The sequence below is a fragment of the Paramormyrops kingsleyae genome, chromosome 9 (genome assembly GCF_048594095.1).
Source record: "Paramormyrops kingsleyae isolate MSU_618 chromosome 9, PKINGS_0.4, whole genome shotgun sequence".
Lineage (NCBI taxonomy): Eukaryota > Metazoa > Chordata > Actinopteri > Osteoglossiformes > Mormyridae > Paramormyrops > Paramormyrops kingsleyae.
Window position 1 is genome coordinate 1,522,909 of NC_132805.1, and position 16,447 is coordinate 1,539,355.

At 50.1% G+C, this 16,447-nt stretch overlaps 1 protein-coding gene across 4 annotated transcripts; it reads left to right on the forward strand.

Moving 5' to 3' along the window:
• The first annotated feature begins 578 nt into the window (after positions 1-578).
• Positions 579-14,287, forward strand: ankrd28b (ankyrin repeat domain 28b). Of its 4 annotated transcripts, none has more exons than XM_023802589.2 (28): positions 580-854; positions 4,848-4,931; positions 5,038-5,116; positions 5,482-5,552; positions 5,641-5,841; positions 6,261-6,348; positions 6,499-6,641; positions 6,752-6,964; positions 7,938-8,016; positions 8,395-8,509; positions 8,591-8,673; positions 8,785-8,848; positions 8,942-9,010; positions 9,117-9,257; positions 9,348-9,459; positions 9,592-9,618; positions 9,824-9,898; positions 10,445-10,646; positions 10,805-10,892; positions 10,968-11,085; positions 11,378-11,597; positions 11,676-11,763; positions 11,838-11,921; positions 12,063-12,208; positions 12,326-12,408; positions 12,556-12,638; positions 12,906-12,997; positions 13,174-14,287. In XM_023802589.2, exons 1-28 carry the CDS (start codon positions 783-785, stop codon positions 13,437-13,439), a joined length of 3,186 nt encoding a protein of 1,061 aa, XP_023658357.2. In that variant the 5' UTR covers positions 580-782; the 3' UTR covers positions 13,440-14,287. The 4 variants fall into 4 exon arrangements, with proteins under 4 accessions (XP_023658354.2, XP_023658357.2, XP_023658353.2 ...); XM_023802588.2 differs by lacking the exon at positions 580-854 and adding an exon at positions 3,359-3,778; XM_023802586.2 differs by having other exon boundaries at positions 579-854; positions 8,591-8,848.
• The last annotated feature ends 2,160 nt before the right edge of the window (positions 14,288-16,447 follow it).

A 16,447-nucleotide genomic window follows, 5' to 3' on the forward strand; every position in this document is an offset into this window, starting at 1 on the left:
GTAATCGGTCTTACTGTGTGTAAAAACCGAAACTGATTTAGCAATAAACTGAATGGTCCTAAATCTGGAAGATATATATTGAGTCAGCCTGCCTCAAAACTCTTCTGAAAAATACAGATCCAGCCAAAACTTTGAATAAGCTTGCTGGAAACCAGGTTTTGTCATATTTTATGTCATATATTTTTATATAAATACTTGAAAATGAAAAACTAAAAAGGTGTCAATGGGTAATTAATCTTCACCATGTTTCTATAGCAATTCCCCAAAAATGCTCGTGGTCTGCAAACAGTTCAAAATAAAAACACTACCATATTACTCAAAGAATGTAATTAACTGTTGTCTCGTGCTTATATTAATGTGTGTGTGTGTGTGTGTGGGGGGGTGGTCTGCACAGCTATAAGGTGTAACTGAAATAACGCGTACAAATGTTTGGTCCTTTTAAAAACCCAATCACCAGCGTTCCTTTAAGTAAGGCTGTGGCCATCACAACAGGGGTTAAAGCTTTCTCTCAGTCTCAGCAATAGCGGGCCTACCGTAGCCCTTCTTGCTGCTGGTCCGGCCCCCTTTTGCAGCCAATCAGTGCAACTTTAGCTCGATGACGGTGGCGGTAATGTTATGGAGCTTTTTTGTACGTGTGTATGCGCTCTTGTGTATACCCAGCCGTGGTACACAGAATAAGGAAAGCACAGGGACTGGGCCCAATGCAGAGTACGGAGGGAAACGAATAGCGATCTGAAGCACGCCTGTGCCTCTGAGCTCCTCCACAAGCAGCTTGGATTTCAATGAGTTTTCATGCTATACGGGATCCCCGACGACGCTGTGCAGATATGGCGATCCTCAGGATCCGCGAGCAGGTACGCGGCGCGGCGCGCCACGCGGGGAGCCGGCGGCGCACGTGCGTCCGAGCCGAACCGAAGCGAAGCGAAGCGAACCGGGCGGTCGGCAGCTGTCACCTCGGGCCTGCCGACTGTCTCCGGGCCGATGGCCGTGTGCGGAACTTAGGCGGGTAGGACTGTGTCAGTCGCCTACTCAAGTAAAGCGTGTGAGGTGCTAGTAGTAATAATGGTAAGGTATATTTGGTTTGCATGTAAGTGTTTTGCGGAGCACAATATCTTACCGACGCTTATAGCCTACATTAAAGCCTGTGAAGCGAGCGATGCCATGCACAGGGTGAGCGGTACCTGCGCTGCAGCCATAAGTCATAACGGGTTACCTGATGAAACGCCGAATTAATCACAGTGCCTGGGGGAGAATACCCCCCCATCCCCATTACCAGCTTAAAAAAGGAAGAAAATATAGAGCTCGGTTTTATTCAAGCGTGCTACAGTCATATAGGCGTGTGCAGCAACATGTACCCCGAGGTGACTGACATAATACCATAATATACCATAATTCCAAAGTACATACTAAACATACAAAGGAATTTTCTTTAGTGGTTTTTCACGTGCAAGTTTTGGGACGTAAGTATACTTTCAAAAGTGTTTTGGGAGTTGACGATGAGGTTTATTCCAAGTTTTACCAAAAAAAGCAAACATAAAAATATTAGGATGTCAACTGGATAGTTCTAAAAATGGATGTATCGGTAATTGCAACAATCTGTATGGCCAGGGGGAAAAGGTAAAATATTTTCTCTAGTGAGATGTGTGTCTGTGGTGCTGTGCTGTGCCAGAAGTGCTGCATGTTGTAAAATGAAATATTAAGTAACATTTCCCCTAAAAGCAGGCTTTCTGGGCATCGCAGAGCTTAAACATCCACACAAGGACACAGGAAACCTGTCAGACGCCTTTGCAGGCTTTACAAAAGGCTTCCTTTAGGAATTTAGAATGTCCTCAATGAGTTTCACACCAATTACTTTTAAATAGCAAATAATAAGAAACAAAAGACCACCAAATAGAGAAAGGCATCCTCTGTTGAAGCATTTCTTGTTAAAGCTGTAGTAGAATTTAAATAAATAAATAAAACCAGCCAGCGAACTGCTAGGCTCAGCGTGGCCGGAAGGTGACTCATTGTAGCAACGTGACAATTGTAGGAAAGAGCTCTGTGTCCGTAATTAGAATTACCGCTCCTCTGACACAGTTTCTCCTCTTTACTCTTAGTCCATCAAAATCCGGTGCTTTTTCAGTATCTCGGCCTAAAGTGCTTTATATTTGTGGAAATCCGGAACCGACTATTCCATGACCCCCGTCCAGGAATCTGATTGGATGTAATTCCTCAGGGCAGCGATAAATGCACAAATTACAGACGAGTCTCTTCCCCGGGCAACAAATGGGCGTCTTTGTTCCACGGCTGACTGTCTGAGGCTTTCGCGATCAGCTGATGCCATTCCCGGTGGCACGCTGTCTCACTGGGAGTTTGTTGTAGATGACTGGATGACTTGTCCCCCTGCCCCGAGGCTGCTGATCTTCTCCTGGGCTGGACGCGTAGGTGCCATCGCCAGTTTGTGAGGCCGAGAGTAAAAACTTCATTGTCTCGCTTTCTGGGGTTTTCTGTGTGCGACCACTGATAGTGGATACTACTTATGGTACAAATCATGAATTGGTTTTCTAATGCCTTATTAATGCACAAATATTCCAGTGTGGCTATTACTGCCTGAACCCCAGTGTGGCTATTACTGCCTGAACCCCAGTGTGGCTATTACTGCCTGAACCCCAGTGTGGCTATTACTGCCTGAACCCCAGTGTGGCTATTACTGCCTGAACCCCAGTGTGGCTATTACTGCCTGAACCCCAGTGTGGCTATTACTGCCTGAACCCCAGTGTGGCTATTACTGCCTGAACCCCAGTGTGGCTATTAGTTATTAAATAGCTATTTTAAAAACTCACTGGTTGCTTCTTCACATAGTGTCTCTTTCAGTAGATGAACAGAATCTGATAATGGTGATTAGTCCCCGTCACAGCTTCTGCGTCCCGGTGCAGGATCGGGGCTCCCCCCTCAGCAGTCCCCCCTCAGCAGTCCCCCCTCAGCAGTCCCCCCTCAGCAGTCCCCCTTCGGCAGTCCCCTTTTATCCCGATCCTCTGGGCTTAGCGGAGTTTTTCAGCGCAGTTCTGCCCTGAGCCCGATGTCCTGTTATATAATCTCGTCCTTTGGACAGGCATCTCGCCAGCTGTGACCGTTCATTGGCTTTGGGTTATGGAAGATGACGGGCTTGTGTGTGTGAGATTTCCTCGTGAGTGTGTTTGACAGCATGCCTTGCTTTTTGTCTATTCTCATAGAGAACGGGGTCTCCGTGTTTATCGGCTTCTCGCTTCCAGGCAGGGGTTACTCACGGCCTTCGTCTGTTCTTGCTGCCCTCCGACCGCAGGGTAGTTGGATGAGCCCTGCGTTCCCCCCCCCCCCCCCCCCCGGCCCCGTGCTCATTTGCAAACAGACCTACACAAAGGGACGCTTGTTGGCCACGGAGAGACTGGATGCAGATGATTCCTCTGGCGTGCTGATACGAGTTTCATGGATGCAGCACGGGTTGCTTTTGTCAGTCTAATGTCCGCTCGGGGTCTCCTAGGCTTCGCATTCTGTCCGCTTTACGGAATACGGGTCGGAGTATGACGCCGACACTCGAACAAGCTTGCTGTTCGGCTTGGAATGCTGCCGCTGTACTCCAATAGAGAAGGATTTTTTCGTACCGAGTAGCGAAGGGCTCGGTGGCGGTTTAGTGGAGCGCATGAGCCGCGTGTGCGTGGTCGTCCTGGAGGAGGCGGTGGACCAGCCCGTGAGGCGTTCCCGTCCTCCTCGGGACCATTTCTCCAGGGGTGCGGCTGACCGTGACTCATTGAAATCGAGGGTAAGATGGATCAGCTGCTCTTGCTTTCTTTTCAGCATTAGTTACGACCTCAAAGCGTCTGTCCCGTGAACCTTCAGGAGTCTTTACCTGTCGGCGTGAAGCCACTGCTCACCTTCTGATGTGTGGCTTGTGCTCGTTTTGTTCTGTAAAATCGAATGAACTGATGCCAGAGGTGTGTGTTGAGGGTTATTCCACCACTCGTGTCGCTCTGTGTCGCTCGTCATTATTAAACTGACACGTGTTAATCTCTAGTGAAGCAGGGGCTTCTCTGTCGTGTACAGTTCATGCCACAGGCTACTGGGAATTTCAACAGTCCAGCTAGGAAGTTGGGAAAATCGGGCTTTACTGATCAGGGCCAGGGTGGTGATGTAAATAAAGGAAGCCGTCCTGCTTTGTTTCCAGTAAAGCCGCTGGCGTGAACCAGCCAATGAGCCGGCTTGTCAGGTGAGCAGAGATGGGGGTTGAGATGCGTCCTCTGGCCTGTTTGTTTTGTTTTCACTTTTGTCTGTTTGCCTGCCCTTCCGCGGCAGGTGCTTTGTTTCGCTTAGTGTTTGTTTTATTTCTGTGAGTAAATAGTTATAAAGTACCATCCTAGCCACACGCTGCAGTAATTATCCAACCACTTTTTATTTGTAAAAGTATGAGATAAATGTATAGTAATGCGCGTTAACGTTATGACCGTTACCCTTGCGCTGTAGTGACTGGGATTGAATTGTGTATTTGGTGTTTTCTGCTTTTGTTTGTTTGGTTTCAGTTGGTGATAAATGTCTTAGTTTCGCCTGCCTTTCTGGAACTTTCCATTGTAAGTCCCTGCCTGCGAAAACACACGGCCCACGCCAGGAGGGCGAATCCTCAGACTCTTGGCGTTCCCCCTTCAGCAGCTCCTCCACCTAGCGGGTGGGGTTTGTAAACACCTCTGCCCGGCCTACTGGCAGAGCCTAGCCACTGTACTCGCTGTACTCGCTGTACTCGCTGTACTCGCTGTACTCGCTGTACTCGCTGTACTGCTAACTAACCTCGCAGTCCCGCTCTTCGGTAACCATACGGCCTGTTCCCATCCCTCCTCCAGCCTGCCCTGCTTAAGGCCATATTTAATGTGGACCCGGACGAAGTCCGCGCCCTCGTATACAAGAAGGAAGACATCAATGTGCAGGTGTGTCATCCCGGTGACCTCAGCGGTGTCCGCTCAGCATGTGCTGGAGCAAGACGTTCCATCTGCTTAAATCCCAATCCTGACTCTGCCTTAATGCTCGACGCAGGACAGCGAAAAGCGGACCCCCCTACACGCCGCCGCCTACCTGGGCGACGCCGAGATCGTGGAGCTGCTCATTCTATCAGGTGATCGTCTGCATCTCCCGGCTCTCCGACACCATCTGGGTGTTTAGTGGGGCCATTGTGGCATTGCTGGAGTGAACGTAAAGATTAATATGCAACCTTTGATGTTTGCCGAAAATACAAAGAGAATAGTCAAATCTCCTTTGGGCCCTTGACCGAGGCCCTTATCTCCTCAGCATGCTCCGGGGGGGGGGCAAATAAATGTCAGACCCTGTGTGTGTATATTTGTCTCGAAGGAGAGCATGATGGGATATGTGAAGAGAAGCATTCCTCTGTACCTGTACTTGTGCAAATGGCAAATGAATGTTTATCTTGTATGGATTTGTCCCCAGAAATATTGCTTAAAAAGTTGAATTGTCCAAATTTAGGAGCAAGAGTGAACGCCAAGGATAACAGATGGCTGACCCCTCTGCACCGAGCTGTGGCATCCTGCAGCGAGGTATGTGGGTACAGTCTTGCTATGCACGCTTACAGCCACACGCGCACAGTCCCTCGTGATGAGCTCCACCCCTCCCCGTCCTGCACAGGAGGCCGTCCAGGTCCTGCTGAAGCACTCGGCCGACGTCAACGCGCGCGACAAGAACTGGCAGACGCCACTGCACGTGGCAGCCGCCAACAAGGCCATGCGCTGCACCGAGTCTCTGGTGCCGCTGCTGGGCAATGCCAACGTGTCGGACCGAGCCGGCCGCACGCCCCTGCACCACGCTGCCGTCAGCGGGCACCAGGAGGTCGGTGCCCGGCCCACCCAGCTGGGCCCGTTTAAATTGGCATGTTGTTTTTGCGTGATGCTGTTGCATATTGTCAGCAGGCTTGTGTTTATCCCCAAGGAAACCGGACAGCTGTAATTCAATTTATTATCATTTGTTTGATGAGCTAGAACTCAAAAATGTACCCTATTTATGAATGCAAGCTGTCCGTTCATTTTGCAGGGGAGAGTAGCTTCATACAATATCGCATGGCGTTAGACGCGTTTATCTTTTGATGGCGTTCGGCGATGCAGTGTACGTTACCTGTCTGAGCACTGCCTCTTCAGTATTCAGGCTAGCTGTCACTTTTTAAATTAAGAATGATGAGTCTGCAGATAAGGGTTTGGATTTAACACGTGGTAAAGGCTGGTGTCATGTGACCAGCTGGTCTCCTCCCCTAGATGGTGAAGCTGCTGCTGTCCAGGGGTGCCAATATCAACGCCTTTGATAAGAAGGACCGGAGAGCGATCCACTGGGCAGCATATATGGGTGTGTGTGGGGGGGGGGGAGGTGCCTCATCACCACCAGAGGGCGCAAAAGGGGCCACTTAGATGACATCTCCATCCTGAGAGAGCCGTGTCTTCAAACCCCCCTCAGTTACTATGAGGTATCTGCTGATGGGTGCTGGATGCCTTTCAGGGCATGTGGAGGTGGTGAAGCTTTTGGTTTCCCACGGCGCAGAGGTGACCTGCAAAGACAAGATGTCCTACACCCCCCTGCACGCGGCGGCCTCCAGCGGCATGATCAGCGTGGTGAAGTACCTGCTGGGTCTGGGAGTCGACGTGAGTCCGGGTCTCCCGTTCACCGCTGACGGGAGAGCCATGGGTGGGGTTTACATGCGCCGTTCCATGTCACCAATTGATTAGTGCGCAATAAATCCCCCCCCCCCCAGATTAACGAGCCCAATGCCTTCGGCAACACGGCGCTCCATGTGGGCTGCTACAACGGGCAGGACGTGGTGGTGAACGAGCTGATCGAGTGCGGCGCCAACGTCAACTGCACCAACGGCGAGGGCTTGGGGCCTCTTCACTTCACGGCCGCGTCGCGCCACGGGGCGCTCTGCCTGGAGCTGCTGGTCGCCAGCGGGGCTGACGTCAACATCAAGGTGGGGACAGTGCCCCCTGCTGGTTCTTTCACCAAACTGCAGCTGTAACACTGTTTACCTCCCGCAGCCTCGACTGAATCCTACCTTCAGTTTCAATATGAAATGTCTTGGCTTGGGTTCACCACACTCAGCGACCCGCCTGGCTAACGTCTTACCCATCATTGTGACTGTGGCATTTCACTGCTGTTAATTTAGCATTTTTAGTAAAGAGTAAAAACCGTAGTGCTGCCAGTGCTTATAGTAGTAATTGCTCATTGGCTGCCTGTTGTGGTCCTTCTACTTACAATCGCACGCAGGGCATGCTGGGACATGAGCCCCGCCGGTGCTGCACTAGTATAAAAAAAAAGGAATTTGGTCGAGGAATCTGTTTGCCAACCAAATTTTGTACACGAACCAATGATTTTTATTTTTTTTTTCACGAAATTTTTGGTTGTGAACCAAATTGTTCATAGACCGCAGGCACCACTGTGTAAGGTTGAGGTTAGAGGTGCCTGTTACTCACCAAATTCTAGCTTCCATGGGGATCTTCCTGCTAGTGTAGTGCAAGCTAATACCCTGGGTTCCTTTAAATCAGAGCTAGATAAGATTTTAACAACTCTGAGCTATTAGTTAAGTTCTCCCCAAACGAGCTTGATGGGCCGAATGGCCTCCTCTCGTTTGTAAATTTCTTATGTTCTAAACCCTATGTGAATGGGTGACCTTATTTCCACACAGCCCACATAATAACTCTGCCATCTATGCACTGCTGAACAACTAGCCATGACGTGACCCTCAGTTATGTTACGGTATGTTGCACTAAGGCAACAAGAATTTTCACTACTGTTATCTGATGGAAAATTGGATCAGTTTCTAACTCCCCCGCCCCCCTTATAACTGTCCAGAATCTTTGTCCAATATCGGTACTATACTGATAGTGGGTATTGGAATGGTGCCCTCTTTGTGTTGACAAATCAGGCCCTTTCTTCCCCCACAGAGCAAAGATGGGAAGACCCCCCTGCACATGACAGCCATTCATGGAAGGTTTTCCCGTTCCCAGGCTATCATCCAGAGTGGTGAGTGCGCTGTGTGAGTGCGCTGTGTGAGTGCGCTGTGTGAGTGCGCTGTGTGAGTGCGCTGTGTGAGTGCGCTGTGTGAGTGCGCTGTGTGAGTGCGCTGTGTGAGTGCGCTGTGTGAGTGCGCTGTGTGAGTGCGCTGTGTGAGTGCGCTGTGTGAGTGCTCTGTGAAGAACCACCCAGGTCAGGGACACGGGCAGTTTGATATCCTTTGGCCTGACAAACCTCACACACCACAGGGAAGACTCGTCCACTTTGTCTGTTGTAAAGCTCAGTATGTTTCCCTATGGTTGTGCTGTATTTGACACACCAGCATAAAGTAGCATGTAATTACCCGAGGGAAGAATATTCTGGAAGAGCAGTCCCTTGCATCCCCAGGCGCCGAGATAGACTGTGAAGACGTGAACGGCAACACCCCCCTGCACATAGCGGCTCGGTACGGACATGAACTGCTCATTAACACGCTCATTGCCAGCGGGGCTGACACTGCCAAGTGAGTACTCCCCCACCCCTCCCCCCCCCACAGTGGGCCAACTGCCCACCCCCCTGACCCCCCCTCCCTGAATCCCCGCAGGCGTGGCATCCACGGCATGTTCCCCCTGCACCTGGCCGCCCTCAGCGGCTTCTCCGACTGCTGCCGTAAGCTCCTCTCTCCCGGTGAGCACGCCATGCCCTCTCTCCCTCTGGCTCTCTGCCTCTTTCTCTTCATTCTCTCTCTGCTGCCCTCTGCTGGTGCCTCATACTCGCTTAAATGTCCGATCTCCTCAGACTTCAGCGTTGACAGCCCCGACGACCTGGGAAGGGCCTGCCTGCATGCGGCAGCGGCCGGAGGGTAAGCGGGGGGTGGGCCGGAGGGGCACGTCCGCCTTGCCACACCGTTTGTCCTGGTCTGGAGTGTTAACAGAGACGTATTTCTGCATCTCAGGAACCTGGAGTGCCTGAATTTGCTGCTTAACACAGGGGCAGATTTCAACAGGAAGGACGTGTCTGGAAGGTGACTTCGCATCACTCTTGTCTAGGGGTGACAGTTCAGTGGATAAAACTGAAGGCTGTGGGGGGGGGCGGTGCCTGTTTGAACATTGCCTCCGTCTCTCGAACAGGACCCCCCTACATTACGCTGCGGGCAACTGCAACTACCAATGCCTGTTCGCCCTGGTGGGCTCCGGCGCCGGCGTGAATGATGCCGACGAGCAAGGCCGCACCCCGCTGCATTACGCCGCTGCCTCCGACGGCCACGCCAAGTGAGTGGCCCCCCCGCCGCTGCGGGCTCACGCTCCCCGCCGAACTCCAGCCGTCTGCTTGCCACAATCTCACCACATTCCATCCCCCAGGTGCCTGGAATATTTGCTGAGGAACGATGCCAATCCGGGGATCCGCGACAAGCGGGGCTACAACGCCGTGCACTATGCCTCCGCGCGCGGCCACCGCCTGTGCCTGGAGCTGGTGAGTCGCGACCCGGCGCCGCACGTGCACTGTGCCACCACCAGGGGGTGCCGGTGACACAGCGGGAAAAATTCCGCAGCAAGTTTGTGGTCACCTGCATTTCCTGCATCTCTGTTTCTCCCTCTCTTTTAGATTGCAAGTGAAACACCCCTAGATGTGGTAAGTGGCCCCCACCATGCATGTTCTGGGGGCACCTGAGTTGTCGTTTTGATCCTGCTGAGGTACCACTTTGGTGGGATTAACCCGACTATTTAAACCGCATCCAACAGCAGTGACTTCAGAAGCTGCCTTTGGTTTAGAATGAATTTCAGTTATAGCTTTTTAATATTAGCATTGTTAGCTTTAAACTGCTGGCTTCCCGCAGCTGATGGAGACGTCTGGGGCAGATCTTCTGTGCGACGCTGATGTGCTGGTTCCCATCAGCCCACTGCACTTAGCCGTAAGTTAAATAACTGTTCACTAATGCCAATTACACCACGGCACTCTCAAATCTGCAGGGTGTTGATTAATTTGTGTACTGCCAGCCAGACTAATCACAGTAGTATATCAACAGAGATTATAAAAACAAGGAAATCACTACATTCATTCAGACTGTGATTCAGACCGAGGACCAGCACCTGTGGTCAGTGATTAAATTCCAAAATGATTTACTGATATAATGCAGTTGTAGTCCAGTCATACTTTACAGTCCAGTTTACTAAAGCCTAAACCAGATGGAACTCAAGTCCAGTTTTGATAATTGATATTTGGTAAACACTAAATAAGTTGTGTTTTCCCATAATGCAGCTGAATACCAGGAGCTACATAAAGCTAACTTAATAAAACAATGGCTGAATATATATTTACATTTGCATTTATTAATGTGTAATACATGTTGATGCTTGTCATGAATTGACCCTTACATAAATTTACCTACTTATGCAATGGCTACATTCTTCCTCTTCATCTGTGTGCTGGTTCATTAGTCCAGACTTTTCTTTTCCAGGCATATCACGGCCACCACCAGGCAGTGGAGGTCCTTGTGCAGTCCCTGCTAGACCTGGACGTCCGGAATAAACAGGGCCGCACACCCCTGGACCTGGCAGCCCTGCGTGGGCACGTGGAGTGCGTGGACATCCTGATCAACCAGGGCGCCTCCATCTTGGTCAAGGACTATGTCCTGAAGCGGACTCCCATTCACGCTGCAGGTTAAAGAGTCGGAGGTCCCACAGATCCTGATTATGGTGGCCCTGAAGGACAAAACACATCAAGAAAATGCAAAATAAAAAAGAGAACCCACTGTGCTGGTGCCGATGTCAGCGGCTGTCGCAGCTCTTGCCAACGTGGCTTCTCTGTTTCTCTGCAGCTGCAAACGGCCACGCGGAGTGTCTGCGCCTGCTGGTGGGGAATGCAGACGCGCAGACGGCCGTGGACGTGCAGGACGGCGCTGGCCAGTAAGTTCAGAGCGCGGTGCTGTGGGTCCCGGGATTAGTGACCCCCTCTGACGCTGCCCCATTGCCCCCTGTCAGGACCCCCCTGATGCTGTCTGTGCTGAATGGAAACTCGGACTGCGTGTGCTCTCTGCTCAACAAGGGAGCCGACGTGAATATCAGGGACAGGTTGGGTAGGACTGGCTTGCACCGCGCGGTGAGTGCCCCCCCCCGGTCCTGCACCATCCGCGTCAGCTCTCCGTTGCCCCCACCTGCCGTCTTCTGTATAAACCGGCACCCTGGTTCATTGATAAGATGTGCTGTTTAGTTAACTTAGTCTGTTTTCACATTGTTAGCCGATTATGTGAGCCTACTAGATTCACACTGCGTGCTGGTGAATCTGTTATTAGCTTCATAAAATTAAATTTACGTGATTGGTTACCGGTGAGCCTATGAGGTTCGACCGCATGTCTCGGCCGTCTGCCCTGAGTGTGGCTCTCCCACCACAGGTGGCCATGGGCCGTGAGGACAGCGTGGACCTCCTGTTGCAGAACGGGGCAGACATCTTGACCCGGGACAGTAGGGGCCGCACTCCTGTGCACCTGGCTGCCGCTGGGGGACACGTCGGCATCCTGGGGCTGCTGCTGCAGGCTGCGCGGTCATTGGAAAGCCCCCCCCCAATCACCGACAATCGGAGATACACCCCTTTGCACTGGGCCTGCTACAACGGTGACTTGGTGTTCCTCAGAGCTGCATGTGCTGCTGGCTTGTACTGAAATCTGACTTTTCTGTACCTTTCTCTACCAGGTCATGACCCCTGTGTCGAATTGCTGCTGGAGCAAAATCTGTTTCATGAGGGAGATGGAAACCCTTTCAGTCCTCTGCACTGTGCTGCGTAAGGAGCCCGCCCTGGCCGGCGCCTTTGTCCGTGTGAATTGGTCAGGTGGTCACACCCTCCCCCTATTTCAGGATAAATAACAACGAGAGCGCCGCTGAGATGCTAATCGAAGCCTTGGGTCCCGCCATCGTGAATGCCACCGATTCAAAAAACAGGTCAGCTGACCTTAGTGTAAATCACCCAGCACCTTATTTTGCGGTACCTCCACCCTGCCACCTGAGGGCGCTCAGGGATTGGCTGGGTGGACCGGGAGGCTGACGGTGGGTGTGATTGCCGGTGCTCACCCTCTGGTGCAGGACGCCGCTGCACGCCGCTGCCTTCGCGGACCACGTGCAGTGCCTGCAGCTCCTGCTGGGCCAGAGCTCGCAGGTGAACAGCACCGACACGTCGGGGAAGACGCCGCTCATGATGGCTGCTGAGAACGGCCAGACCAACGCCGTGGGTAAGCAACCCTGGGGGGGGGGGGGCATCCAGAGATCAGTGTCTGTTTTATACAGGTTGCGTGTCTGGGGCTGTCACTACTGGTCACTACTGATGCGTCATGTCCTGCCGCTTACAGAGGTGCTGGTGAACAACACGAACGTGGATCTTGCACTTCAGGATGCCAACAAGAACACTGCCCTTCATCTCGCCTGCAGCAAGGTGACCGGCATTACCGCCTACTGCCACCAGGGGGGTGTATCGTTACCCGATGACGTCTCCCTCCTGACCTCTCAGTACCAAGAGATGTTGACATTTGCCTGCTGGAGGCCGCCTTGCAAATGATTTCTTTCCATTTGCTTTCCAAAGGGGCATGAAACTAGTGCCTTGTTAATACTTGAGAAGATAACTGACCGGAACCTCATCATATTGACGAACGCTGCTTTGCAGACGTATGTATTCCCACGGCAAATGTCACCCACCCCGCAAGTTCTTTGCTATTTGGACTTCACCCATCATCCTGCATGCATATTCTGAAAAGGTGGACTGAGGTTTCTGGTGCCCTCTAGTGGCACTGTTATGCGATTGAATTCTCAATTTCCTCCACTTGAATGTGATGGTTTTTCCTGTTGTGATGCCCGTGCATTTCCGGCTCCTGTTGTGCTTCCGGTGCCCTGTGTGCTGTCTCTGTTTATCCGTGTGCCGCCTTTCTCTCCCAGACCCCTGCACGTGGCAGCCCATAGTGGATTAACCTTGGTGGTACAGGAGCTGCTTGGCAAGGGTGCGAGCGTTCTTGCCATCGACGAAAACGGTAAGGAGCCGTTCCTGTCCAGCGTGACAGGTAGCCGTATCGGAGTTCCTCTGCGCGGGGTGCCATACGATGCTCGATGTTTCGTCAGAGCCTACGCTCCTGGTCTCGGAAACCACAGTAAGAAGCACAGTCCAATAACCTCCAAGATGAATCTCTAACATACGGCTCCCCTCCAGGATACACACCAGCCCTGGCCTGCACTCCGAACAGAGACGTGGCCGACTGCCTCGCCCTCATCCTGGCGACGATGATGCCCGTCTCCCCCAGCCCAACAACCCCCAACCTCTGCTTCAGTGCCCTTAACCATTACCCTAGTGCCTCCAAGGCAGTGACCTTCAGGGGCAGCTCCGTCTCCTACTGCGGCTTCAACAGCATCAGTCGGCACGACGGTGTCCACGCGCCAGGCGAGGAACTCAACGACTCCGACTCCGAGACCTACTGAGGGGGGGCAGCTGCCTGAACCCTGGCTGGGAGCTGGAGACGGAGGAGGCCTCTTGGAGCAGAACACTACAGGCAGCCTCTCCGTCCAGCTTCATCCTCTTCTACTGCCTTCACTCTAGTTCCCTAGGTTGCTTTTCTTGTCTGGTTTTTAAAAATGAAAAAAGAAGCTCAGAGTAAATTCGCAGGTCCTTAAAGACCTCACGGACCAATCTGGAAGACGTTATCAGCCAAAAGAAGCAATGCGCTTCTTACAAAAAAGAAAGAAAAGCGTAACTAAAATCTGTGCCATTCTGACTGACTAAAACACGTGACCTTTTCTATGGATGTGGGCAAACAGCAGCTGAACTTTCCCGTGACCCTTGACATGAGAATGTGGTGCCATTTTTTTTTTTTCAGAAGGGGTGGAAAAACTGTATATTTACGGTATTTATGAGGTAGAAACTTAGTGGATGTGTTCAGCACTGTGAGGGGAGCTGAGTAGCAAACACACGCCCCTGATTGGTAGTGATCTTTTAAATGACTGTTTTACATTAGCGACACGTGTGGTGTGTCGATGCACATGGTTTTGTGCCTTCGTGAAGTGTGACGTGGGCCAGCTACGTCCCTGTCTCCCTCTTTGCTGAGTAGCACAGTTAGTCTGAGTCAGTGATACTGGATTTCTATACATCATACAGTTTATACCAGTTGCAGGTCAGCGGTGGGATTTTTCCCTACATATTATCACAGTTGAATAAAAAATTGGATAAAAGCATATGGTTGAAATACATCTGTTCAAACATTCTTACAAGTGTTTTAAACTGGATATATGTACAATTTATAAAGCTTATATTAAACGTGGAAGAACATTAATTTGACTTTCTTATATTTTTAGATTTTTATAGGGAGATGGTTTGATCATTTTTGTCCTAACAGTAGTTTTTCATTCAAAGGAGATGCATTTAAATATGAGGTGTGCCGTCTTAAGCCAGAATAGGCCCCCTGTGCCGGCATTTTCTATCCGGGGAAACATGAGAGAAACAGGAGAGCAGAGGAGAAAATAAAAGGAATTCTGGACAAAGAGGTTTACCTTTTTTAAAACCAAAAGAAGGGGAAAATGTAACATAGCAAACAGTGAAATGAAATATGAGAACAATGCTGTGGAGAAAGATGAAGAAATTAAAGTGGTAGAGGAGACGAGTGAAGAAAGGAGGAAAGGAATGAGGTTAAAGGAAAGCTGGTGCTGGAGGCTAAGATCTAGATGATGGAGGAGATATAAAAGAGAGAAGGCAATAAAAGAGATGGATACCTGGTTCAAGGCAGTTTGGAGGAGTTTACAGGTGGACAAGAGTATAGGAGATGGAGAAAATGTCACGGCAGTGGAGGAGGAGATCGACGTATTTGACCATCAGTAATACTTATGAATAAAGCATTAAAAACTGCAGAGAGTGACATTTTATTCGGATGTATTTATTACATGAGGTCACAGCTTTCAAATGTCAAAGGAGGTTATATCCACATTCTCATCATCCACATGGCCAAAGCACGCTCTGCAGCAGTGTGTGTCGTTGCTGTGCAGTGTGTGTCTCTGCTGTGCAGTGTGTGTCTCTGCAGCAGTGTGTGTCTTTGCTGTGCAGTGTAGTCTGATACCTCTCCTCAGTCACAGCTTAGGGATTCAACACTGGAATCAGCAGCTATTCGCTAAGAGGATTCCTTGCTGTCTCCCAGGAACCAGCCACCAGCAAACCCACCATCCTTTGCCGACTCACTACAAGGCCGGACCAGATATAAGCATCCTGTGATCCATGCCACTTGGTGACAATGTCTGTAAAATGTCCTTGATGGTTGCATGTCACCTGGACATTTAGGTCTAGTGCCATGAGCCCCTTTGGACAGATGCAGGTGGGATTCAAGGGGCTGTGAGTTTGAATAGGCGCTTTAAAGTCCAGCCTGCAGAACTTAAAGGATGCACAAATCTCCAGACAGGCTGCCTGATCCAAGCACAGATAGATTGTGGTTGGTCATGCAGTGCTTGCTCGTGATTAAAAGTGAAGAACGAGATGGACACTAGGGGTTCTGAATGTTCAGACTGGCCTGGTCTACTGCGTTGATGTAGGTCCCCCTGAGGAATGGAGACGTCATGTTGACCAGCTCCTCCCTCATCAGACCCAACCGATCTCTGATAGGTCAGTAAACCAGGACCTGCTTTTTCTACCAGATGATGTCATAATACCCTCCACAGCTGAAGTGCATCTCCCAGCAGACCCAGAAACAACACAAGGTACAACTAAGGGTAATCAGGGTGGCAGAGAAGCCATTCCTTCTGTGCCAACCTGCAGCCACATACATGACTCCTTCAGGTAGTCATGTATGTGGGCAAAATAAACACGCTTCAGGTGAGTTTATACCCTGTGAAATAAACAAGGTCTCTTAAAAATTGGGTGGCAATTTACGTCTCACAAATACTTAGTAATAACTCACTACTGAAGTACAAATCACGAACAAATAAAGTCACTAGTTATAATGCTAGTTCTTGATATCAGAAATTCTATTTTAGCTAGGGAGATTCAAAACGTCTTTCTCATCTGCTTCAATTGTGGTTGGAATATGAGTTAAAAAGCCAATTTTTGATACCAGGAATTGAACTGTAACTAGTTGTAATTCAATTTTAACTAGTCAAAATATGAATATAATATCATTTAAAGCTAAAACGACATGCCATACACTTGTGTTATTCATTACTTGTCCCTTCAGTACTTTAGAAGGGTTTACAGAACTAACATATATAGTAACAAATATAGTAACTGCTTGGGATGAAAGATGAATCATGATTCGTTAATGATGAATAAATATTAGACCAGTATGTACAGTGTTCACGAAGGTTTACATAATTAACATATATAATAACACAGATTGTAATTGCTTGAGATAAAACAGGCGTTACAATTCATTAATGATGAATCAATCATTATGTTAATACATAAGTAGTAGCATAATACTGTATTACTCGTGCCCGGTCAAATAAAGTGATAA

Coding starts and splice junctions, on each gene's coding strand:
- ankrd28b (XM_023802585.2), top strand. CDS start 3,659: ATGAGCCGCGTGTGCGTGGTCGTCCTGGAGGAGGCGGTGGACCAGCCC. Junction 4,932..5,037: donor AGGAAGACATCAATGTGCAG/GTGTGTCATCCC, acceptor TGCTCGACGCAG/GACAGCGAAAAGCGGACCCC. Junction 10,893..10,967: donor GTGCAGGACGGCGCTGGCCA/GTAAGTTCAGAG, acceptor GCCCCCTGTCAG/GACCCCCCTGATGCTGTCTG.